Source organism: Artibeus jamaicensis, unplaced genomic scaffold (assembly GCF_021234435.1).
Source record: "Artibeus jamaicensis isolate MK-2021 breed Jamaican fruit bat unplaced genomic scaffold, CSHL_Jam_final scaffold_1689, whole genome shotgun sequence".
NCBI classification, from domain to species: Eukaryota; Metazoa; Chordata; class Mammalia; order Chiroptera; family Phyllostomidae; genus Artibeus; species Artibeus jamaicensis.
Genome location: NW_026522029.1, coordinates 1,112,439 through 1,139,819, shown reverse-complemented (window position 1 = coordinate 1,139,819; position 27,381 = coordinate 1,112,439). Strand labels below are relative to the sequence as shown.

The 27,381-nt window shown below is 41.8% G+C and overlaps 1 protein-coding gene across 7 annotated transcripts in view; it reads right to left on the bottom strand.

The window, feature by feature from the left end:
• WARS2 (tryptophanyl tRNA synthetase 2, mitochondrial) overlaps positions 1-26,199 on the bottom strand; it is a 78,203-nt gene extending 52,004 nt beyond the window's left edge. For 6 of the 7 annotated variants that reach the window (XR_008389857.1, XR_008389858.1, XM_053655995.1 and 3 more), the window contains exon 1: positions 26,099-26,199. Coding sequence is in view for 4 of the 7 variants with exons in the window: in XM_053655995.1 (XP_053511970.1) it covers positions 26,099-26,188 (90 nt within the window). In the remaining 3 variants the exon portion in view is untranslated. Of the gene's footprint in view, positions 1-25,934; positions 26,006-26,098 lie in introns of all 7 variants that reach the window. The other variant, XM_053655998.1, reaches the window with a different exon arrangement.
• Positions 26,200-27,381: the final 1,182 nt, after the last annotated feature.

The window sequence follows — 27,381 nt, the reverse complement described above, 5'->3', positions numbered from 1 at the left end:
ACTAACTGGCTACAGTAATGTCTACGATATTTTTTGCAGCTCCTTAGAAAGAATGATTATGCTGTTTTGTAGGAAATAAATAAACTTGGAAATAAATAAATAAACTTGGAAATAAATAAATAAACTTGGAAATAAATAAATAAACTTGGAAACCAACATCAGCTGACCATTAATGCACATCCCTCTTTAGATTGGAAGGAAGGTTATCCAGATGGTCTCTGGAAGCGCTCAGTGCCAGCCTGTGACGTTCCGGACCAGTTAGTCCAGTGCATGCTTCCGATGCTACCTCGCTTCCTGCAGGGAAGGGGTCTGGGCCTCTTACACGGGTTCGGAAGAACTGGGAGCCCGCACACAGGTGCAGGGACGGTGCTGTCAGAGAAGTATCAAAATGGGGGCGCTTCAGAGTTTCCAATTGCTCACACTTACTGGTAAACCTTAGAATTTCACACAGTCGAGTACTGACTTAGCTCTAACTGTAAAACTTCACCGTCACATTCAGTTCTCTCCCCTTTTTAACCGGCACCATGATGGTTCTCACTTGCACTCGCTCGGTGCGTACACGTATGTGTGTGTGTGTGTAAAAATGCTCCTTAGTCGGTTGTCTCACTGTACCTACTAAAATTCAAGAATATTTCCTTAATCACGAGAGCTTTGCCTTCCCTGATTGTCCATACAAACTGATGACACGTTTTCTGTGAAGGTGCCTCACTGTGTATTGTTCAAGCCGAGGAAGTACTCACCCCATTAGGACGGTAATACAGCATCATAGTTTCAGTCCCTCAATTCCAGTTGTTTCATCTGGGATTTGTGCATTTTTGTACTAAAACAGTTGTGACTGCATAAACCAAAAAGTAATGATTCTCTTTTATATTTTAGTTTGATTCCCAGTAAGTCCAAAAAACTGCCTTTATTTACCAGTGAGTACTTAGCATGTCCCCTTTGTAGTTAATGCTATTTTCCAATAAGGTTGTAACTTTGATTTTAGTTTTATGTATTATATATTTTGTCTCGGTATAGTCTATTTTGGTAAATATGCTTTGAGTGAAAAATGATCATTTTTTAACAGCTTCACTACACTCAAACTGTGACTTCAAATGCAGTTTACTTCTGAGTTTTTGAGACTTGCCTCCCCTCTCCAACTGGAAATTTTTATGTTGTATATAATTCTCCTTTATGAATAAATTTCAGCAGGTCAATAACTAGTGTTCTTAGTAGACAAAATAATTACTAGGTAAAATAACTCATAAGATAATTAAAATAAATAATAGAATATTGCTCTCCTTTTCAACAGTTTAATCAGATGGTTTGAAAGCACATTTCGTTTCATCTACCTTAGATGACAAACCACTGTACACCGAATAATTATTAACCACAAAATACTCGGTACCACAAGTGACATGACTGCTTGTCAAAATCGGCAAGCTCTCGCCATTTTTGTGAAAAACAACACTGGCTTTTGTTTTTGATGTCCCTACCAAATAATCACCACTGAGGAAGTGACCACAATGCTTGCTGCGTCCGAACCACCAGGCAGTGAGGAAGAGGCATGTGTGTCCTGAGTGCAACCGGGCTGCTGCGTAGGCGCCCCCACCCCCTCCCGCCCTCCACCTCGGTAAGATGATGCTGTGGAAATGTAGTAGATGATGCTGTGGATGCCGTAGTTCGGTTATACTAAAGCGGTTTTCTGTGTTTTCCATCTTGAGAATTTTTAAAACCACTGTTGCAGAAAATAGCCCAATGCCCTTGCAGATGACTTATGTATTTTACAAGTTTCCTCATGTTGCTAAGGTGGAGGTTCAATTTTACCTTTTTTGCAGGTTGCTACCCACCAGCACGGCCAAGTCAATAAAGGCCCAAGTCCACCGCTGCAGCCTTTTTCTTCCGCCTCTCTTCTCCACGAATTAACTGTATGCCTCTCTGAGTTCCCTGAAGAAGCCATACTCGTTCTTAGCTCCAACCTTTGTGCGTTTGGTTCTCTCTGCCCAGTTGCCTTTCTCCACTTGACTAATTTCAATTTATCTCATACGAGCTGGTTCGGATGTTGCCACATTTTTGGGGTCTTCTCCACCATCCGAGGCAAGGTGAGTTACTTCCTCCTACAAGCACCTGCAGTTCTTTGCTCTCCCTCCCTGACAGCACTTGGCTGTTCTGTAATTTACTTTCCCTACGAGTAAGTCTATTACCCTCTGCGACAAGAGAAATCCTCAAGGGTAAGAGTCATTTTTTTAAATTCCTAATATCAACAGGGTAGAAGTTCAATGTACATGTATGAATGAAGTAGAAATAAACACTAACTGTATGTGGTTTGGAGAATGCAGGCGCTGGAAGGCTGGTCTTCAGGTGCGTGGCACGCAGTAGCCCTGGGAGAGAGGAGAACACGGGGCGGCCGTTCCCGTGAGTAGCAGGCCGTCTTCCCGTTGCCCCTTCCCAGACTCCCTGTGGCAGTGCCAGCCATTTTTTAGTCATCTGTATCTACAGCTCTCAGGACACCATTCTCAATGTGTAATGTACTGGAGTTTTAGTTGAATCTGTCCCAATGTAATAAATTACTTCTGTAATAAAATGTCAGAAAAACGATTTTTACAAACCCCTTAAAAAGTTGCAAGCAATCTTACATTAAGGTTCAGAGTGAATTTTATGAGATAATTTCCCGGCATTTTATTTTAATAATTCGCTGTGGAAGAGGCATTCACAAATCCACAGGGAGCTCAGAGTGTACATTCAGCTCTGCCCTTGGGGAGAGGGTCTAACCCACAAACCAGTGTCATTTCCTCTTTTCTGGAGCACAAGCACTGTGTGCACCCCACCAGGCACCAAGGGCACCCAGCAGGGGCCGAAACACAGCAGAACACTGCAGGATCGGGGTGTTCTGAGTTGAGTTAAAAAATGGGATTTATGGGAATACCTAGTGGAACTATGTATGTTTCTTAAATCTGAATCTTTAATAACAATAAATGAAGAATCTTGCAATCGACATCAGATGTTAGGTAATGAATGACTTCAACACCACAAGTAACCTTCTAAAACAAAATATTTTGAAATCTAGTTCCTCCTTCTCTCCTCACTGCTGCTGCCATGGTTCAAGGCTGGGGCTTCCACTGCACTGGTCCCTAAACACTGAAAGCACCGGAGAGAAAAATGGTCTGGTCCTACTGGTGTCCCTGGTAGCAATGAGGAGACAGCAAATCCCAATGTTTACTGGTGAGTTAGGAAGAAATGTGTGTTTTAGCACCAGAATCATTTTAACTTCCCTTTGTTAGGAAATAATCAGTTTGGAATATTAGGTCACTGATTTAAAGTCAAAACAAGACCACGCTATACTTCCTGAAGGAAAATAAAGAAATTCACCTGGTGAACAGTCACATGTCAGTAGCCTATCTTAAAGCAACATCGCTGCAAACCACAGGTGCTCCGGACAGAATTGCTGAATGACTGAGTTTCATCACCAGCTTCCTTTTCATTCCCAGAGAAAAATCAGTTCTTTTTCCTTTGTTTTTCAAGCATGTCAGTCCCTGTCCTCCTTTCTCTTCAAAGTCTTTCACGGAACTCCAGGCCCCTGCTATCACATCTGGAATCTCGATGTTCAGTTTCCACAGTGGATACGGGATTCCTGTGTCTCTAACACACCGTGGGGGTCATCCAGTTTTAAATAGAAAGGCCTGAACTACCTCCGAGTTACTGAAACATGCCAACGAGGAGGCACCGTTCTTGCTTTACTGAGTTTGGTCTGAAGTATCTTCTCTACTCTGTACCTCCATATATTTCCATGAGGATAACCACCTTTTCTTGTCTTTCGTTTTAAAAAGAACAACCCCTCCTAAGATTGACCCTTTCCCACAGTGCTACTCGTTCTATGTTTTCTTGTGTTCTTCAGACTATTTTGCCAGGAAGGTTTCTTTTCCTTTCCTCCATCCTCCATCTTTATCTCTTTACACCGAGGGGAGACTGGAGTTCCTGGTGTGCAGTGAGCGAGGGGCGATGAGCCAGACGAGGCTGGGGAAGCAGACGGGGCAGGCGGGTCAGTAAGGCTCGTCCTATCCCCGGAGCTCAGGTCAGGAGCCTGGCCTTGCTCATTCCGGCTGAGGGCAGAGACATGAGGAAGCCCTCCTTGGCTTCCACTGTGGCAGAAGGGGTCCTGCCTCCCACCAAAACTCACACAGAGGGGATTCCTAAACACTTTTTAACGATTTTATTTATTTATTTTAGAGAGTCAAGAAGAGAGGGAGAGAAACATTGACATGTGAGAAACATCAATCGGTTGCCTCTCGCACACCCCCAACCAGGGACCTGGCCTGGGGCCCAGGCCTTTGCCCTGCCTGGGAATCGAACCGGTGACCTTTTAGACGGCAGGCTAACACCCAAACGACTGAGCCACACTAGCCAGGGCAGATTCCTAAAAACCTTTAAAAAGGGCTCCAGACAGATAATGGCAGTTTTAAAATTTTTTGTTAAAAGACAAAAAATAAAAGATAATTAAAAAAAAATCTTAGCAGTTTGTGAGGAACCAGACGGAAGAAGAGGAGTCACTGTGCTGAGAGGCACTGTTCTAGAAACTGGTGAGACACAGGGGGTGAAAACCGAAGGCCGGTGCCGTAGGAGCACATCTGCCAGCAGGGCCTGGGGCCTCAGCTCCTTCCAACACACGGTGCTCCCGCTGCAACTTCAAAGCGAGCAAAGCCATCACTTGATCTTAAGGATTTCCCTTGCTCCGCTCCCTCCTGCTTGCTAATCCCTGAAATTCTCCTAGTAGAACCCAAATCTTCTCATCCTCAGTAAGTAATAGAGGGCTTAAAGTGCTGACCACTTGGTTGAGGTAGAAAAAATAACCAGACTTGTTTATTCTAAAGTGTATGGAATAATGACAACAACCACGGCAGTAAACACACACTCAGCACTTGGCTCCGTCAGGCTCTTCTTTGCATCCCTTACCTGTCCCCACAAACCTACAGCACAGGCACCAGTCCCGGTGTGCGGACGAGGTGACTAAGACAAAGACGGTCAAGTCACTTGGAGAGGAGGTAGCAGAGCCAGGAATTCTGGCTCTAATAATGACCTGATATCACAATCTTTCCTTTTTCTTTTTTTTAAACGAGGGAGGGGATCTCAGAGCAGGTTAACACTGTAGGAAATAAATGAAAACACGTATTTGTAAAGATACAGGTGCCCCTATGTTCACTGAAGCATTATTTATAATGGCCAAGACGAGGAAACAGCTTAAATGGGCATGGATGGATGACTGGATAAAAAAGACGTGATACACATACACACTCACACACACACACACACACAGAATGGAATACTACTCAGCCATCACAAAGATGAACTGTTGCCCTTGGTGACATGATGGGTCTTGAGAGTGTTATGCTAAGTGAAATAAGTCAGATGGAAAAGAACAAAAACTGTATAGTCTCACTTGTATGTGGCATGGAAGACAAAAGGTAACTAATGAACTAAACAAACTCAGAAACGGAAACAGTGTGGTGGTTGCTCCACACCACACCGGGGGCAGGAGAGGGCAAAGGGGGTCAGACTATGACATCCTGAGGAAATCGGACTTCCGGCCGGGAGCTCCCAATAGAGCAGACAGATGTTGAACTGTAATTCTGTACATCTGAGCATTATACAACGCTATGGACCAGTGTCATCACAATAAATTTAGTTTTTAAAAATAGATCATCGACAGGGAAAGGGACAGGCTGGAAGCTGCGCGACAGTAAGTCCTTACTCACTGTCAGCAGGTCCTGCGACTTTAAGTGAAACGACCTGCAATGGAGCCAGTGCTACCATAACTGACGGAAGAGTGCAGCTCCTAGGGAACCTCGTCAACGTCCTAACGAAACGATGTTGAACAAAACGACATTATCAGAGGACCTGCTGTATGTGCACAAAGCTTAGCAGGGAGACTTCTGCTGAAAGCCGTAAACATTGCTTTACCTGAATTGGGAGGAGATTTTGCTTTTCTTAATCTAGGAGAACTACTTGGTTTTTTCCTTGTTTATTGATTTTTGTACAGAGAGAGAGAGAAACATCAATGTGCTGTTCCACTCATCTGTGTGCCCATTGGTTGTCCCCTATGTGTCTCCCAGCTAGGTACCGAACCAACAACTTCAGTGCGTCAGGACGATGCTCTGACCTACTGAGCTGCGTGGCCAGGGCAAATACCACTTGATTTTCCCAATACCAGGATATCTGAAGAGGTAAGAGAAGAGGGGGAAGATTTTCAGAGTGAAGTCCCTGAGTGACAAGATGGGAGTATGGCCAGTAACAGTGTGGAGCAGACTAGTAACACAGGCTGAACTGGACAAAGTAGAAAGCCAGAGTTCCGCTGTCCACAACACTCCCTGCAGTGCACTGGCCAGGGCCCAGCAGGGGCTCCTCCAGCTTCCGGGGTCAGTGTGGGAGATCTGGGTGTCTCCCCGGTATTTAGGGAGTAGCCTGGGGCTCATTCCTGTCCACAAGGAAAAACAATATTCATGGTTGGGCTTTGGCAGCTTTTCCTGCCATCCCATCCCTGTGCAAGGGATAAAATGGCAATGGCCCTATGACTTTAGCCACTGCAAAAGCTATAAATTCATCCCTAAGTACATCCTGCAAAGACCCCCACCGAAGCCTGCTTTGTCGGAGCTTAGAGTTAGATGGCCTCCAGCTACCTTAAAACGCAGCCATATGCTCCCTGGTATCACAGGTCTTATTATGCAAGGCTCCTCCCCGATCCCAGAGGAGAGCAAACAACATGCCATTGCTTGCTTTTGCTTCCTATTCACATTTTAAAATAACAGAATGAAAAGAAAGAAAAAAAATCCAGCCACAATTGGCTCCAGTTGGTGTGAATAATGAGATGTGGTTGTCAGATTCCTGGGCAGCTGCCAGCCTGGCCAATAGCTGGCCAGACACTGGGCCCACTCATACACAGGGTAAGGAACACAATTCTAAATGCGGTCAAGTTTAAGCAGACTTGAAAGTTGGCATTTGGGTGTGGGATGAAACCATCTAGGAATTAAAATCTTCCTCGCATTAAGTGCTCTCCTTAAGAAAGGGGAAAGATTGGAATGAGATGGAGCTTCCTCAGTTTTGGGGAGCAAGCCTTGCCCAATTAAAACCTGGTCCTTCCTTTTTTTTTGAAGTCTATGATGGAAGAATCCTAGCTTTGACAAGTTGGCAGTAATCCTTATGATCTATTTTACTGGGATATGGACACACACACACATACACACACACACACTGCAAAACTGGAGAGCAGACCCTGCCTGTGATCATTAGACAGACTGGACCAAGTGCCTCAAGCCTTTGATGCCCCTGACATATTATTTTCTGGATGGTGTCCAGCAACCCAATGCAGAATAGCTTTTTCTCTACTGTATCCAGATGGCAAATGGAAGAGATCAAATTCAACAGTTTCAGGGTTAACCTTAATGGATGTGAAAGGCTGGCTTCTCTACCAGCTTTTCAGGATCCACAATACAAAAAAGGCCTTTGAACAAAGAGACAAATAATTGGCTCCCCCACCCCCTCTCTTCAAAACCGAAGCATGGATGTGGTAATCTGGTTCAAATCCATCTTCTGGTTGAAAAGGACAGCCAAATATCTGATCAGTTCTAATCACTGACACTCATGACACTTTCTTTTCCTTTTCCTTTTTTTTATTACGGTTTTGCAGGTTTTTAAAATGCATTTTAAATTAAGGAGGGAACGAAAGGCTCTCATGATACTTTCTGTGAAGTTCAGATGAATGTTTTGTTCTTCATATTCTGAATGGCTTTCCTCTACCTCAGGCAAATATTTTTAATACTCCTCTAAAACTTTAATATATATGTGTGTGTATATATATGTGTATATATATTCCTAAACATTTTAGCAGCAGCATCTTATAGTAAGATTCTCACACCCCCACTGAAACCTGAATTTCAAGTTGGCCAGCATGAACTGTACTCTTCTGTGTTACTGGATAAGCATAACTTGGATTTCACTATAAAGCCACTTGTGCAGGAAGCGGTAAGGTATGAAGGTCTGTCTCACTCTCCAGACTTATTAAAGTACCATTTATAAATGCCTCACTATAAAACTATTTCCCATGAAAGTCCTGTGGTGTAGATCATAAGACAGGCTTTGTAATGAGTAAGTGGTCGAGGAGGCACGTGAGGAGGGGGGCTCAATATCTGAAAGAAGGGACCAAGTTTAACTTCTGTGAGTCAGCAGAGCAGAGAGAGGGGAGTTTAAAGGAGTTCTTAACCTGGGTTGATGCGATTGTACACAAAGTTCTGAGAGTTTAGGTACATATTTTTCTAGGTAGAAGGTCCACATTTTAATCAAAGGAAATAGTGACTCCTCCTCCCGCCAAAGAAGTATAAGAACTCTTAGAATAAGACTTAATAGAAACAAGATGAGGTACATTAACATATCTAAGGGAAGACTAGGCCCCCTGGATGGGTGGAAGCTTAGAAAAAGAAGCTCCAAAAACCTTGGCCATGTGTTTCCAGAGCTGACCAAGGGAAACGGCGCTGTCACACAGGCCAGCACTGCGCTGCCCAGGGAATGGGTCCCATAACGGAGATGGAGCTCGGGGTTATCATACCTTGAACACACTAGCCAGCGAGGTGATTCAGTGAACACCCCTTGCTCTGATTCCACACCTGTCAAGCTACCTTACTTAGTACTTTGGCTTCCCAAGTAAATTTGCCTGCAAAAAGGGACTACGACACTCAATGAGTAAAAGCAGCTGGCATCCTAACCCTTCTATCTTCATATATGATATGTGGTGTGTCTATGTGTGTGCAGAGAAACATGTGAATTCATCTAAGCAATGTCTACCCCACTTGGCTTCTAGGATCTCACCTTTTACTTCTTCCATTGCTCTGGCTACCACTATCTTGGCGGGTTCCTTTCATCATCCCAATCTCTTAATGTTGGAATGAATGCTCTCAGAGTCAGTACCTGGACCTCTTCTCTTTTGCTAAAGATACTGCCCAGATGATCACACCCAACCTCTTTGTGTCTCTGTCTAGACCTCTCTCCTGGGCTTGGCCTCTTATATCTAACTGTCCACCTGCCACTTAGAAGTTCAATAGGCATCTAAACCCCACACGTCTAACACTCAACTCCTCATCTACCCCCACCAAGGATTTATTGATTCCTTTTTCACTTCATTCTACCAGTTGCTCTGGCCAAAAACCTGGGGAGCATTCTTGACTCTTTCTTTCATCCTACATCTAATCAATAAAAAAAAATCTTGTTTGTTCTACATACTTTAAAAAAGTAAATACCCAGAATCTGACCACTTCTCATGAAACCATCTTGACTGCTCATCCAAGTCCAAGCCACCAGCCTCTCTTGCTCGAATCTTGTACTGGTCCCCACTGGGTTCTCCTTGCTTCTATCTTTGCTCCTCTATCCTATTTTGTTTTGACATAACAGCTAGAGTGAGGCTTTAAAACCTACAACAGATCAGGTCATTGTTCCAAACAAAGCCTTTCAGTGGCTTTTCAACTCAATCTGAGTAAAAGACAAAATCTTTACAATTGTTTCTGAAGTTCCATACAGTTGACTCCCTCGCTTGCACTTTCCTATCGGCCTTCTGACTTCAGGTCCTCCCACGGTCATCAGCAGCATAATGTAAAACCAACCCAGGTTTAGGACGCTGGCTCCTACCCCTTCTAGGTAGGTACCTTTTGTTGCTCCTGTGAAAGTTACTTAACATCTGTGTTACAGATCCTCATTTGTAAAATGGGGCTCATAACATGACTGCTTTATAGGGTCGTATGAGAATGAAATGAGTTAGTATTTGCAAAGCATCTATCAAAGTGTCCGAAACACAGTAAGTACTATGTAGTATGTGTTAAACAAAGGAAATGCTCACTCTTCCTCAGCCTCCTTGCTGGTCTTCAAACATGCCAGGGGAGCCCCCGCCTCAGGCCCACCCATTCTTGTTTCCTGTTTACCCCAGGATCCACCTTGTACATATTCTCACCACCTTCATGTCACCAGCCTGGAGACCTTTGTTGAGCCCCCAATTTAAAACTGCAAGAGCCCTTGACAGTCCCCATCTCCTCCACCTGCTTTATTTTTTTCTCCATATCACTTACTATCTTCTAACATGCTATATATTTCAATTACTTGTTTATTATTTGTCTCTCCCTCTGGAATGTCTGTGTTGTTTCTCATTGGTCTATCTCCAATGCCTGGAGATAGTGCTCCATATCTGTTGACTGCTTCGATACATTTGAAATATTCACAACCTGCCATACCCATGAATTAATGATGAGGACAGAGCTCACCAGTGGACAGATTCAAATAATACACCATGGAATAGGGTCTTTTAATAGTTCAAGGGACACTGGGTACAAATGGCCCAACATGTCTTATGTGAATACACAAATGGGAAAAGAGTAGATGTTGACATTTCTTTAGATGTTGACTTTGTCATCTTCCCACCTCTTGAATACTCTCCTAAATCGATTAAAAAGCTTAGGACACGAGCTTTCTACCTAACTTCCATCCAAGAAGAGTTCAGTTATCAGATAGACTTTCTATCTAATACACTAGATTCCATACTTTTGATTGATCTCTTCAACCTCAACCACCTATTGCCACCATCATACCCTGGACCTTGTTAGCACTCAAAATTCTTCCTTTTTTTGAAATTATAAATTTCAACATTCTACTCAATCGACAACCTTCCACCTTTCAACTCTGTCATGCTTAGCCCCACTGTACCTGCTCTCCAAACTCATTTAGAAAATCACAGCCTCTGACTTGAACTTTTTTGCAGCAGTCCTATCCATCCCCTCTTTTTCCCTCCCCAGCCTCGCCCCAAGGTCAATCACTTGGACCATACTCTCATTAGCAACCCCATGTCCCCTGGTCAGTCTGCCCCTACAGCCATGCAAAAACTCCGAGCCTGGATCAAGACTTAGACAACTCAAACTTCACTCACACACCACGATAGCTGAGCGCTCTTGGTAAAAAATCTCAAACTATGCAGAATCTACCTATTAATTTAATTTATGGTTTTTAATCCCAATTAGACACTCAAATCTCAACACTGCTTACTGAACCTTTTCAAAAACTTGTGTAGTGCTCACAATATACCTGGTACAGTTCTAGACACCTTTAAATACTAACTTGTTTACTCTTCACAGCAATCCTCTGAGATAGACACTATAATCGTCTCTGACTTACAGATGAAGAAATGAAGGCACAGAAAGGTGGTGTTGCCCTGCTCAGGACACACTGCTAGACAGGGATATAAGTGGTAGGATTTATTAGCTCCAAACCCTGGTAGTCTGGCTACAGAGTTCTAGTTTTTAACTTATACTTCATCTTACAGGTGAATAAATTGGGTACAGAGAGGTTCAGTAACTTGCCCAAGGACATCTAATTATCACGTGGAAGAACCTGGATTTGAGCCCAGTCTGACGTTAGAGTCCATACGCTACAACCTCTAACCTATTCACCTCCTTGTGTCTTAAGCCCCCGAGACAATTATACCATCAGGCTTTGGAGTCCCTAGATTTCCTGTCCCACTCTTAGCAAACCGATCTAGGCCCACAGCCATCTCTACCCCTCTTTCCCAGTCTCAGAGTTGATCTGCCTCTCCTTGCGTTCAATCGTTTGCTCTGAATTGCATTTCTTCCATTTCTTTCCATCTCTTACCCATACCCTCAGCCGCTCCATCGTTACTGGCTCCTATAACCATGCACAAGCTCATGTCTCTTCCATCCTAAAAGCCCCTAGCTCCAAAAAACTCACCTGGTCAGGCCATTCTTTACCTCCCGTCACCCTCTCAGATCCTTGCCTCATCCAGCCTCGCTTCCTCACCTCTCATATCCCTGCGATTACTGTCCTGTACCCATAACTTTTCTAACAGCTTTGTGGGTGCTAATATCATTAGTGATAAACCAACTGTAAATTTTAATGGATAATATTTCATCTTTGTCATACTATACCACTATCTTACTCCTTATTTCTTTTGCTTTGAAATTCTCTACCCCCTGGGAACCCTTAGTTCCAGTGAGTCTTCTCTCACCTCTGTCTCTGGTTGGGATTCTTCGACTCTGGTCTCTCTCCAAGTTTGAGCCTCTAGTGGGTTAAAAAAAAACCCTGATTAAAAAAAAATGTTTACCACTTGACATGCTTTTCTGGATGATCTCTCTGTGTTAAAAACAAATTTCAGTGTCATTCAGCTGACAGTAATCCCATCAGTGGTCATGGCTTTGTTACTCCTTTTTGAAGAGACACTCCTCTCTCCCCCATCCCTTCTCACATGTGCTCCAAATGGAAGCTGGACGACCCTCCTTCCACATGGTTAGTCTACAGGAGGGCGTTTGACTTCCAAGAAGACAGGTTCATGGAGGCCTGACCAAAGAGTCTGCTGTTCAGACAGAAAAATAAGATGCACAGGATAAGCTGTCTCTATTTGAGCCATAGATATGTTAATGTATTCCCAATCAAAATTAAGGACACATGGTCTGCCAGAGAATTTCTGGTCCATTTTAGAATGTGAAAAACAACGTGGGAAATGTCACGTGGATGCTGACACACTGGAATTTCCAAGACATTTAAAAGATTCATGGGTACGATTGGTCCTTGATTTAACAAAGATGTGTGGCCACTGTAGGCAGAGACTTACCCGGAAGATGCTACAATCACCCCTCTTCTAACAGACTTACCCGGAAGATGCTACAATCACCCCTCTTCTAACAGAGATGGCAATTCTGGGATGGTTTCCTGATTATGCTTGGTTGATTTCAGGTTTTATTACACATGTAAGTGAGAAACTGGTAAGCAAGTATAACAATAAAAACTTCCTTACCAACTAGCATTTTAAAAGAAAAAAATATAAGTTCTTTGTAACGTAGATATAAACTCTGCCTAATTCACACTACTCCACTCTTATCAAAAAAATGCAATAGCATTAGGTTGAAAGTTTACAAATGGCTTTACTGTCGACATTGTGTGACGGTGCAGCGAGACTTAGGGGTTTTTCCTGTATCTACACAGAACATGTCAATGTCTATATAGCAAAGGAGCTAGGCATGGTTTGACATGCTGCTTTAAAAGAACCTAAAATTAACAATTAAGAAAAATGGCACCCTCACTGGTGTGGCTCAGTGGACTGAGTGCCTGCCTGTGAACCAAAGGGTCCCTGGTCTGAATCCCAGCTGGGGCACATGTCTGGGTTGTGGGCCAGGTCCCCAGTAGGGGGGACACAAGGGGCAACCACACACTGATTTTTTAAAAATGGCAAAGTTGATACAAGTGAACTTTTAATTTCTTTCATGAGCTGAAGAAAGAATACTCTTGAATATAAAAGCAAAAACTACATCAGTTGTTGTATAGATAATATGGCACACTTATTGAATCGATAGTTCTTGAGGCAAAACTATCCTCCAAATAAAATAATCTCATCTTAATTCTTAATCCTGTACTTCTCTATCCACAGAGGTAACAAGCTTTAGTATAATATACAGAGGTAGAAACTCCAGTACAGTTAGTTACACCTGTGAAAAATAAAATTGGGACTAGTATGAAAATTCATAGCCTGCTTGGAAAACCAGTATAGTAAAATTGGTATTATCTCCCAATCATCTGGATATTTGGGGCAATAATGAGATCACTTTTGACTCTAGCAAACATCGAGCATCTTCTGTAATTAACTACTTAAAAATATACACAAAATGTATGGTTTAAACTGAACAATACGCTAAATGCCTGTGGTATGTACTTTCTCTTATCACATTGGTTTTACTTTTCACTGAGTTCTTTAACTCAATGTTTACTAAGATCCTTCTGATACAGAAATTAATATGGCAAAGACTTAAGTAATACCTCACTTTCTCACACATACAGTTATCATAGCTGAGGTGCAACAGAACGAATCCTTCCTGCCCACCCTTCACTACGGGAGGTAGCCAGGTACATACTCCTGGTGAGGATGGCCTGCCAAAGGCGGCCTAAGATCAAGCTTGGGAAACAAGATCTTTTACAAACTGTTTCCTGCTGGAGTGTTCACAGAAAGATCTAAATAAAACAGGAGGATGTTCTATAGCCTATAGCCTATAGCCAAGCAAATGCCTATAAACAGAGATAGAATATAAGGGTGTATTAATTCTATAAGAAAAGTACAAAGTCCTACAAAACTTCAAAATGTAAGCAATCATTTTTAGCTTCAGAACAAAGTTTTCTGGAACCTACGTATGAGTGTTTTTGGTTGTTAGTTTTTGTCATTTTTGTCTCGTTTTTAAAGAATAGTGGAATACTGACAAGCATGGGAAGACAGGCCTTTTCGAGAAGAGAGGATGGTTTTAAACAAAGAAGTAAAAGGGGGGAAAAAAGAAGTAAAAGGGAATAGCTCTGAGCAAACTTGGCAGTTCTGTGAACTCCAGGGCAAAGGACCCATGTAAGACAGCAAAGGCCTACAGGGCGGTTTGGTCCTGGATGGTAAAAGGTCTTGCATGTGGGGCCCTAAGAAATCTGAACTTTATGAGAAGCCCCCAAAGTTCCCGAGCAAGGGAACAACATAATCCAAGCTCTGCTTTTAGGACATTAATCTGGTCAGACTGATTTTTTTTTTGGTAGGGGGAAGGAAGAGGAGAAAAATATGGAGATGGGGGAAATCAAAGAATTATTAAGGTTGGTAAGGGTGAAGGAGAGAAAGGTTATTGGGTTGAATTCTACATAGATGAAGAAATAGTCAGGCATGCGGGACCCACTAAGTGCAGTGCCCTGGCCAAGATATACAGGGCAGGATCTCAAATCCACATAAAATTCCTTCGATGTATTATTATTGTTACTGTGCAGATGAGAAGACTGAGGTTTGGTGAGGTCAAATAACTTGGCGGGCAACACACAGTCAGTGTGTGGTGGAGCCTGGCCCATCTGATCCCCAAACTCATACACCTTCTGCTTTATCACGCTTCATCTCGGTGACGAGCCATTCAATTTTAAAATGATAAGTATAGTGTTCGTGCGACCCCTTATCCTCCTAGACACGTGCTTCTCCAGGTTATGGAGTTTCACAGCTTGGTGGCACAGGGGGCAGGAAGGGGAGGTGGCTGGAAAGTTGCCAGCCACTGGAGAAGCCAAAGCTACCTGCAAAGGAGGGTTTTCCTCCAGGTAACTAGTATCCGCAGAGGGCCAACCTGGCTCTCTCCCCAGAATTGGCAAGGGCTCCACAGAGTCTGGTGTTTAATGTCTCCCTCGAACTCCGCCTTTATCCTGCACACTTACCCCAGCCCAAGAGATCTCTCTTCTCGAAAATTTATGAACTGGCTGCTTAGACCATTCTCCCATGGGAGGAGAGGAATGAGGAATCCAACTCGGGGCTTTGAGTAAACAGCTCCATTTCCCTTCACCATTACATTCTCCTGCTTCCCCAAAGGGGCCTAAAGTAATACAGCGAGTAAAGCGTGGGGCTGAATGAATATAAAGGAGAAGGACCTGTGCGAGGTCTCTGTTCACGGGAAAGACAAGAAACACTTCGTGAGGAGCCCTTTGTTTGGTATATAAAATAAACTGTTCAATGTTGCCAATTTTAAAGCCTCAACAGCATCCTATTTAATGCACTAATTGATAATTCACTTTAATTTAATTAGTGAATTATAGACCTCTTTAAGAGCTCTATGGAATGAGAGTCCTTTAGAATAAAATCCCTACTTATCCCCTGCTGAAATGGCCCACAGCACTAATTACTTTCATCTCTCCCATCTTCCCACTTCGCACCTCCGCTACTTTGGAAGAACGTACTCGAGCCATAAATCCCAATTAGGCCCTAGATAGTGGTCCGGGCCATCCATCAGCTTCAACACTCACCACTTCCCCTCTGCCTGCCGGGCTGTGCACAGGTTGACCTTTTAGCTATAGACTGTGTGTAAACAGAACTTCCTACATGCACCTTGGGACTCATGTGTTAAAAGACCTTATTTTACACAGGGTAATCCTAGTGGCAGTAGCCAAATAGAGACATGGAGATAAATTTACAAGACAGCTTTGCTCTGTTCCCATAATTCATCGAGCTAAACAAGACTGTAGGAACAGCAACAACAAGGATGATTTATAATTGCTCCTCGGTGCGTCACCGTGGTGAGATGCGTAAGTGGCCTTCCTGGGACAGATTTAAAAGGTGCAAAGCAGTTATCAGCATATTATCACAGGCAATTTGTTTCAGAATTTAATGCCATTTTATTATGTATTATAGTTAGTGTGCAGAGGTTGGAATCAGATGACTGGGGTTTATGTTGTGGCTCTCACACGTGCTCACTAAATGACCTTGAGTCCTTTAGTCTCTCAGTATCCCCATCTATAAAATGGGACTAATATTAGCTCCCTGGCACTTAAAACCAGGTAGGTGGTAGGTGGTGAGCACCCAACAGGCGTGTGCTGGTGCCACTCCCACGGCAGCACATTTGGGGATGACTGGACTTGCAACAGGGCCCCCAAATAAATCGCACATTCAACTGATTTTAGTGCAGATGAAAAACGATAATATCCACTGAACTAAATCTTTAAGGAATACTGATATTCATTTACTTAAATTCGCCATCTTACAAAACTGGCTTAAGAAATAAAGACAATGAAAATTTCACCAGTAACTAAAACTGTTAGAAGACTAAATAGTGAAACTTTGTATAATCTAACGAAGGTTAATGAGACTGCATGAAGCGTTTTGGAAACGACCAAGTGCTACTTTAGAAGAGGGTATTATTATTAGTGAAAATGATAGACTCCACTTGAAAATGTTTAACAAGGCCAGATATGTTCTTTCCTTTTATGCTTTCAAGTACCTTCATGAAATATCTACAAATATCATCCCAAGAACCTGGGATAAGTAGCAACATAACCGAGGGCACCCATTCAAGGGTCCTATACATGCGGAGCTGCCTGGCTCTGTAATGAGTTCCAGCCACAACACCAGCGCAGGAATGACAAGGACAGACTGCCATCCCTGCACATTGTTCAGTGTCTTGGCCTGGAGGGCAATGGATGGTGAAGCAGAAGTTGTGAGAATCTCCAAGCACCAGAAACCAGGGTGGCTTCACTCTGCTTTAAGGAGACAAAGGGGCAGTCAAAGAGGCGGTCCCTTAGCCAACCAATGTAGGTTGAATAGATGCAAGGAAAACTGTGTGCTTAGAAAAAAGAGAGCTATATGTAAATATGTTTAAATACTTTATTTATTTACTTTTAGAGAGAGGAGAAGGGAGGGAGAAAGAGAGGGAGAGAAATATCAATGCGGGAGAGATCAGTTGCCTCTCCCGCACCCCTGCCACTGGGCCTGGCCCACAACCCACGCCTATTCCCTGACCGGGAAAAGAACCAGTGACCTTTCGGTTTGCAGGCCAGCACTCAATCCACTGAGGCACACCAGCCAGGGCTATAGGTACATTTTGATAAATGACTAGAGGACCAATAGAACTCAGATGATGGGGCAGTGAGAAGACCTAGATATGACCTTGCTTCGCTCAGTGCACAGAGAAGTTAAGAAAAAGTGTTAAACTTCCAACTGGGAATAAAAGAGTATTGCTCAGAAATGATATATAGAGCCAACTGTAAACGCCTGAGCAGAGTTAAATTAAGTCAAGCTGGAGCCGATGGATCATCCCTGTGCCTATAAATTATCTCTCTGCATCTAGCATCTCACCCTGGCAGGGCAGCTTCTACCCTAAGTGAGTGTATTCGTCCTGTGGATATTCAGGAAAAAGGCTTAGGCCTCATGTTGCAGTCTCTAGAAGAGAAATTCCTGACCCCTGAGTGGTGGTGGGAGAATGGAATCAAGAGCAGACCTGGGGTAAGTGCTCTTGAGGCTAGAGGCCAAGGAGTCCTGATAGCGACTGAGGGAATCCATAAAATCACCTCTGTGCACAAAGATCAGCACACTATGCAGATTCTAGCTGTGTTTGGAGAGAAAGAAGAAAGGGGAAAAAAAATGGACTGCTATTATCTTAAGTGCTTGCGCAGCTTTAGATAAATAGATTATATGTTGCATTTCACTGATAAAATACATATATGTCAAAGTAAATACTCCCCAACTACTCATTTACAGGGCAGCTCCTTAAAACTAACCCATCCATCACACATGCTGCCGAGCCATCAAACTCACTCAGATGTTCAAGGGAGCTGAAGTAGTTTCCAACCTGCATCATAAAACACCCAACATTGTGTGGTCCCTGGGGTGTAGTGAAGGGGGTGGTGGGTAGAGGGGTCAACCAGCAGGGCTGATGTGCTCCTCCACTTCTTAAACCAGAAAGGCTGTGCTTTTTCGGTTTTATCTAACCTAGGTTCATCTGAGATTGTATTAGATAACAGACCACTACTGGTCAAGTGGGAAAAGCTTAGGCAAGGCTGAGTTGGAATCTTGGCCTGGCCATTTACTTGCTCTGTGACTTGAGAAAGTGAGCTAATCTCTTAGTACCTTAGTTTTCTTTTTAATAAAATGGGTAAAATAATATGTACAGGATTGCTGTGAGAAGTAAAAAGTATAAAACATGTATAGCACATAGCACAAGGCATTATTAGCATATAGCGAGCGCTAGCTAAATGCTAATTCCCTTCCTGAAAGACATCCAGATGTGTGTGTGTGCAGGTTTAAATACAGGTATAAATATACCATTGTGCAAGCCCCTGCAGATAGTTCTACAACCTGCAGTCATGCAGCAGATAAGGATGCCAAGAGAGGATGTGTGGTCGGCAGCCTCACATTCCTCTGCACTTCCTGGCTCTGGCTGCCGTAATATGGCTGGCATAATTCCTCACATTTTTCTACTGTTCCTCATTGATAGTTCCATCAGCTTTTACTAGCTACTCAAAGATATCTTTAAAAGTTGAAATATGATTGTTTCTAGTAAGCCAAGTCAGTTCACAAGGAAAACCAACTCTACAGAGCACTTTAAACAAATGGACTCCTAGACTGACTGAGCTTAAAAGGGGCTTGAGAGCGGATCCGTACAACACCTTTACTACCCATTTAAGAAAAGCACAGAGAGATGAAGAGACTGATCACACTGGCACAGTTATCATCGAGCAAAATTGCAGATGGCTATAGCAGGTCCTGATAGCTCTCCATGCTAATTAGCTCATGTTGCATGTTGAACAGGCAATACATGGCAGAGAAGGGCTAAGGGTAAAGTCATTGTGAACACTGCCCCATTTTAAGGTCATTAGATCACAGACCTACAATAACTAAATGCAAAATATGGAACAAAAATCCCAATAGGGAATTTTATTATCCTAACTCCCGAATTAATTACCTTTGTGACATTAGGCAAGTTACTTCATTAAAACTTACTTCCTCCTGATCTAAAAGAGGATGCTGCCCCGGCTGGGGCTTGGCTGGTTGGAGCGTCATCCCATACACCAAAAGGTTTGCGGTTCAATCCCCGGTCAGGGCACATACTTAGGTTGTGGTACCGCCCCCAGCCAGGGTGTGTAGAGGAGACAACTGATCAATGTTTCTTTCTCACATCGATGTTTCTGTTTCTTACCTTCTTCACCTCTCTCTCTAAAATCAATAACTATATCGTTGTGTGAGGATTATCAAAAACTAATAAAAAATAAAAGATGCTAGTATCTGCCTTAAAGCCTCATTATGAACAGTATCTCTTGTGGTATTCTTGCCAAAATCCATAACCTCGTCTAATCATAATAAAACATCAGACAAGCCCAAACTGAGAGTCATTCTACAAAATAAGCGACCAATTTTCTTGAAAAGTGCCAAGGTCGTGAAAGACTAAGGAAGTGCTGTACGTTGAAGGAGACATGACAGCCTAATGCCATGTGGGGTCCTGGACTTGATCCTGGACCAGGAAGAGGCTAAGGGAAGACCTGGGGAAATCTGAAGTACTGGGTTAGTAGCTAGTGCTGGACCAAGTTAAGGTCTTGGCTTTCTTCAATGGATTATGATTATGTAGGAGGAACCTTGGTGAATGGTATACAGGAACATCAACTAAACTAACGAAATCAAAGCAGCAATCAAGAAACTCCAATCAAATGGAAATCCTAGACTAGATGATTTCACAGGTGAATTTTACCAAACATTCAATAAAGAACTAATACCTTTCCTTCTCGAAGTATTTAAAAAAAAAAATTCAAGAGGAGGGAAGATAGCCAAGCTCATTTTACAAGGCCAACACTATCCGAATGCCAAAATCAGATAAAGACCAAACAAAAAAAATTATAGGCCAATATCCCTAAAGAACATAGATGCAAAAATCCTCAACAAAATATTAGCAAATGGAATATGGCAATACATCAAAAAGCTCATACACCTCAATCAAGGGGGATTTATTCTGGGAATGCAAGGTTGGTACAACATTTGCAAATCAATAAATGTGATAAACCACATAAACAAAATGAAGGATAAAAACCATATGACCATATCAATAGAGGCAGAAAAAGCATTTGATAAAATCCAGCACCCATTTATGATAAAAACTCTCAGCACAGTGGGAATAGAGGGGTCATACTTAAACATAATAAAGGCCATATATGACAAACCCACTGCCAGTATCATAAAAAATTACAAGTGTTAAGTTCAGGAACAACACAGGGATGTTCACTTTCACCTCTCTTATTCAATACAATACTGAAAATCGTAGCCATAGCAATTAGATAAGAAGAAGAAACAAAAGGCATCCAAATTGGAAAGGAAGACGTATAACTGTCTTTATTTGCAGATAATATGATATTGCACATAGAGAGCCCCAAAGATTCCACCAAAGACTACTAGAACTGATAAATGAATTCAGCAAAGTAGCAGGATACAAAATTAATATCCAGAAATCAGTTGCATTTTTATATACCAATAATGAACTATCAGAAAAGAAAATTAAGAAAACAACCCCATTCAAAATTGCTTCAAAACAAATAAAATACCCGGGAATAAACCCAACCAAGGATGTACAAGACCTGTACTCAGAAAATTATACCACACTGAAGAAGGAATTGAAGAAAATACAAATAAGTGGAAGCACATATCATGTTCGTGGGTAGAATTAACATCATTAAAATGTCCATGCTACCCAAAGCAATCTATAGATTCAACACAACTCCTATCAAGATACCAATGACATACTTCAGAGAACTGGAGCAAATACTTCAAAAATTTATATGGAACACAAAAGGCCCTGCACAGTGACAGCAATCCTGAGAAAGAAAAACAAAGTTGGAAGAATTATGCTACCTACAAATCAAACTACATTACAAGGTAACCAAAACAGATGATACTACATAAAAACAGATCCATAGATCAATGGAACAGAATAGAGAGCCCAGAAATAATCCCACACCTTTTTAGTCAACTAATATTTTACAGACAAAGCAAGTGCATACAATGGGCTAAAGACAGTTTATTCAATAAATTGTGTTGGGAAAATTGGACAGGTACACGCAAAAAAATGAAACTAATCATACACAAACATAAATTCAAAATGGATTAAAGACTTAAATGTTAGATCTGAAACCATTAAAATCCTGAAACAAAACATAGGCAGTGAAATCTCAGACATTGCTCATAGCAATGTTTTATCTAATATTATCTCCTCAGGCAAAAGAAAACAAAGAAAAAATAAACAAATGACACTTTATCAAACTAAAATTTTTGCACAGCAAAGGAAACCATCAACAAAATAAAAAGACAACCCAGAAAATGGAAGAACATATTCACCAATACATCTGATAAGGGGTTAACACCCAAAATTTACAAAGAACTTATAAAACTCCACACCAAAAAAACAATTCAATTAAAAGTTGGGCAAAGGACCTGAATAGGCACTTCTCCAAAGAGGACATACAGCTAGTCAATAAACATGCTCAATGTCACTAATCATCAGAGAAATGCAAATTAAAATCACAATGAGTTATCACCTCACACTGGTCAGAATGGCTATAATCAATGAATGAACAAATAACAAATGCTAGCAAGGATGTGGAAAAAGGGAAACCACTTTGCATTGCTGGTGGAAATGCAGACTGTTGCAACCACTGTGGAAAGCAGTTTGGAGGTACCTCAAAAAATTAAAAAGGGATCTGGCTTTCGACCCAGCTCTCCCACTTCTGGGAACATATCTGAAGAAACCCAAAACACTAATTTGAAAGAACATAAGCCCCCCTATGTTCACTGCAGCGTTATTTACAGTCACCAAGCTATGGAAGCAATCCAAGTGTTCATCAGTAGATGAGTGGTTAAAACAACTATGGGACACTTACACAACAGAATACTACTCGGACATAAAAAAAAAAAGAAGAAACTTTTACCCTTTGCAACAGTATAGAGGGACCTGGAGAACATTATGCTAAGTGAAATAAGCCAGTCAGAGAAAGACAAATACCACATGATTTCACTCGTTTGTGGAATTTAATGAACAAACTGAATTAACAAGCAAGACAGAGATGAACTCACAAATAGAGAGCAGAATGACAGCACAGGGGTGGAGGGATTGAGCAAAAAGAAAAAAGGGTTCACGAACATGGACAACAGTGTGGTGATTACAGAGGGCAGGGGGAAGGAAAGTATAAGGGCGATAAATGGTAACATTAAAACACAATAAAAATAAATAAATAAATATGAATTTTGCAAACTTTGTAAATCCAAAATTATTTTAAAATAAAAAAAATTCAAAAGAGCAATTTTTAAAAAGCCTTCTTGTAAGAAATAAATACAAAGTCAAAACTTCAATACATTGTCTACTTTTTTGCAGGCATAATTCGTTCACCTGATGGCTATACTTAGAGGCCGTCAACAGTGGAAACAGTGTGTTAGTACCAGCCAAACCGGACAGCGAATAACGAAGCATGTTGTTCAAGTGTGATAAAATGGGGTCATTCTATGTTTCAATTGAATGCTTATACATATTCTGGCAAAACTCTACTAACCATCAGTATGTCACTCTTTGCACAATGAAAGCGTACGCTGGTGTTTAAAGAAGTATGAATTCTGTGTTTGACTAATGATGACAGGCTTTTATTTACCTAATGCCATCAGCATTTAAACATAACATGTCAGACCTTCATTCTGACTCTGCAACTACTCTCATCTTGTCAGGCTTCAACGGCTTTCTGTCAGGCAACACCTGGCAAAATAAACCGTTTTCATATAAATTATAGGCATCTCAAAATGACTATTGCTTGATACTCTGTTATTTCTGTTTTCTCCCTATTTTTTAATTTTAAACCTGAGTCTATACTTAGCCTCGAGGGGTAAAAGCCTGCCTCTGAGATAATTAAAGGCCCCCAAATGCCATGTTTATTAGCCAAGATTTTGCATGTTTAAGAAAACCACTGGGAATCAGAGTTTGTAACAAAGGAGATATGGCTCCTCCGCTTCTGCTTCTCACGTCAGGGAGGAACTGTGCAACCAAATCTAGTAAGAAGCAACTTGGCTATTTTTTAGTTTTGGATAGCATCACCCATAGGATAAATATACATTTCTTTCTATTATACTGTTCTCTTGCAAAATAATTTTTGTTTTCTACAAAGGTTATGAGATATCATAAAAATGTCTAATGCATCTGGTTTAAGAATCCAATTCTTCCTTCACATATTTCTGCATCTGTTCACAAAATCTCTTTGACTTCAAAGAAAGCTTTTCAAGAGAAAAAGAAGATACACACGGGAAAAGTGGCCATAAATTTTTTGTCGTCATTTTCTAAGGCCATTTTAATAACAGCACCGCGGGACAAGTATCTCTGTGAGATATCACAGATGATATTAATGACTATGGATTTATATGGAGATTTACACTTAAAATTTTTATTCTGGGTCTAAAAGTGATATATCTTCAATTTAGAATATATGAAAAATATGGAAAGCTTAAAGAAGAAAACTTAAATCATTTTTAATCCACTGCTCAGGAAAACCTAGCAAAACAAAAAAAGAGTGCTTGGCCCTGGCCAGGTGGCTCAGTTGGTTGGAACGCTGTTCCCTACATCAAAAGATTGGGGGTTCGATCCCTGGTCAGAGCATATGCCTAGGTTGCAGGTTCAATCCCTGGTTGGAGTGCGTACAGGATGCAACCAGTCAATGTTTCTCTCTCACGTCGATGTTTCTCTCTGTCTCTGCCACTGTTTCTCTCTCCCTTCCTCTCTTTCTAAAATCAATAAATATATCTTTGCATGAGGATGAAGAGAAAAAAGATGGTTGTTTCCTTCCAGTCTTTCTTTTCTTTTTCCTGTGCATATATATATATTTATATTATTATAAATAATAAATTATAACATACAATATATAGTATATTGTGTATATATTGTACATATTATATAATATATAATATTATATGTGTTTATATATAATATATTATATAATATATAAACATATATATTTACAAATATAATATTGTAAATAATTTTGTGTCTCTTTTCAACTGGTCTTTCAAAAGACTGTGATAGCACTTCAAACCATCATTTTTTTTTTTTTGCCCCCTCCCCCTTCCCCCCTCAAACCATCATTTTTAATGCCTGAAAACTGTATGTAGACTTATACTCTAGAAGATGCTCTCACATTTAATTCTTATTCTAATCAAAGCTAAATCAAAGGTTTGGAAATACTAATCTGTTCTGGAAATTCTACATCTTGAAATAATCTAGAACAGCTGATTGACTTTTAGGTAACCATATTTGTAAATGCCACTGAAACAATTGATGATTAAAACATTTTTTGTTTAACACTGGTAATGTTTTAGTCCCCTTACGCTCCCTGGGCAATCATTAGAGGGTCTATCTACTTTCTTTTCCTTACTTTTCTCTTTGATTCTCTACTTGTCATGACATCCTTAGCTTTTGAGGTTAGTGAGAGGAAGTTGGGGTCTAAGGCTTAGTTATTTTGATACCATAGGTTTTTAACACACTGCTATTGGCTATAAATATAGTAATCAACCAATTCTGGTTCTGTAGAATCAGACCCCCAAGTTTCAAAGAGGGGAGTATTTGATGGATTTATCTAATTTGAATCAATTCTGCCCTAACACTGCTGCCTGAAATTTAAAATAACATTTAAAAAGCTCTTTTGTTGATGAAGAGCTTTTCAGTATAATATCCTTCATCCTTACAAGAATCTTGTTGGGCTCGTATCAATGAAGAAACTTAGGTACAGAACGTTAAGTGATTTATGGGATGATTAGAAAAACAAGTTGAACTTAAATCTTGGTCTTCATAATCCCATCGCTGTATTTTGATTCATAATCATGAAGCCATAGGTTTTTCCAAAGTCTGAAATAACATAAAAGTGTCAACCAGTCCAACCCTCCCTCCACCCATTTTGCTAGAGAATAAACCCTGTGAGATTAAGTGACTTGTCATGTCACACAGTTAGCAAGTGGCTGGCAAATCTACCTCTGGTTTCCTAACTTCCAGTCTAATGCTCTTTCCAAGATACCAAGATACCACTTACCGTACAAAATCTTCACACCTACACAATACAACAACGAATATGCAAAGGTGCCACGAAGCCACCCAGTAATCACAGAATTTTAAATCTTTTTCCTGCTCATTCATTAGAGAGCTCCCAAGTGATGCATGGCAAATGCCTACCACTGAGATTACACGTAAATGCCTGACTGGATGAAACACACACACTTGTCTTTTGCCATAGCGTAAAATTCTAAGCAGCGAAGGACAGAGTGAAGGCCTTGTCAAGCTCTCAGCACAACAGAATGACGGTAACAGCAGTGCAAGGGTCAGGACGGCGCACTTCGGCAGATCTACTTTGGAGTAAATAGGGGGAACCAAAATGGAAAATGCACTGCCACAGGGAGGACGTCAGCGGCTGCACCAGTTTAAACCTCCCGATTCCTAACAAGACGTCTTCGCTAGTTTCTCTGCGGGCCCTAGGGTTGCTGTTAGGATGAGGATCATAACACAGCATTTGGATCATAAGAAGGTGGGCGGCCCGAATGGGCTGGCGGTGGTGCGCTCCTCCCACAAGGGGCGCGTTACGTTATCACGCACTCTCACAAAGTCGCCACGTTCCGGGCTGAAGGGTAGTCTTAAACGAGTCCACGTTAAGAGAGTGACGGCCCGGTACTCTGCAGAAGAAACCGAAAGAGATAAGCAAGTGGAAGGAGGGAGGAGAGACGAGAAGGACCTAGCAGGATGGGAGAAGGGCCAGCGTTGATTACCTGGGGAGCAGGGGCAGCTTCGGGTCCTTTGTGAAGTGCCCGGATGAAGCTCCAGTACCCACGCGTCTTCCGCGTTGAGTGCAGCGCCATCTTGAGGAGGGCGGAGCCTTCTGTCTTCAGTGACGTGTGCTCGGAGAGCCAGTCTGCTCGCAGATTCTCTGCCCTTTTGCTTACTGCGCCTGCGCGGTAGCCACGGGCTCGGGCCTTTTAGCAGCTGCAGGGATCGGAGCGTGGGGGGCGCCAGTCCGGCGTTTGCAGAGCAGGTGGGGACAGGAACGGGGTGGGGCTTGACTGCAGTGTATCCGTTGGAGACCTAGTCTTTGCTCAGGCTTCCTGAAGGGAGAGAGGCTCCTTCGGGGATATCAGTAGCGGCGTTTTAGACCGGAAGAAAGTCGAGGAAGTTGCTTTTCAGATCTAGTTATTCAGAGTCTGCTTTAAAGAAATTTTTGCACGAGTGGGGCCTTCGCAGTCCCATTGGAGAGCAGTAAGTGCTCTCTTGAGACCAGTGTGGCCTCAGTTCATCCGTTCTGCAGACACTAGGCCCTGGAGGTACAGACGTGTTCCTTCCAAGAAGTGCATGGCCTAATGGGGTAGTAGATAAATAAATGATGCAGTGCTTTAGGTGTTTTAGAAGCACACACCAAGACTGGAGAGGAAGGGTGGTTGTGGTTGTACTTCTTGTCCAGGGGAGGGAATTGGTTTGTTTTGGGTTAAATTATGAGAAAACACTATTCCCTCATTTGTTAATGCACCCCCAAAGCTCTCAAATGTGTAAGATACGGATCAGTAAAAGCACAACGAAGAGATTCATCGGAATTCCTTTGTGTGTTCTGTTGTATTTATCCATTGAACGAATACTAAAAATAACCACATTTCCATAGAGAGTGAGAGGAGACAAATGGAATAAGGATGTCCATACTCTTAAAGGAACTGAAATCTAATAGGTTAAGTCAAAATTTATAAATCAAAACCATACATTAAAATCTCAGAGCGGTACAAAGTACTGCTGAAGCGCAAGCATAATTGGTGTAATATAAGCAGGAAAAGAATTGTAGGGATGACGGCAAAAAAAAAAGCATCTAAGGAAATCAAGTCTCATTTTTCAACAAAACTGATCAGTTTGTTTTTGTCTCTGTTAAATTTGAGGTGCTTATAGTACTCCCAAATGTGACGCCCATTAGATATATAGGTCTGGAGTTGGGGGAGAGGTCTGACCTACAAAATAGAAGGTAATCGAAACCAAGGAAGCCTTCGAGACTGCCAGGTAGTGTTTGTGGAATAAA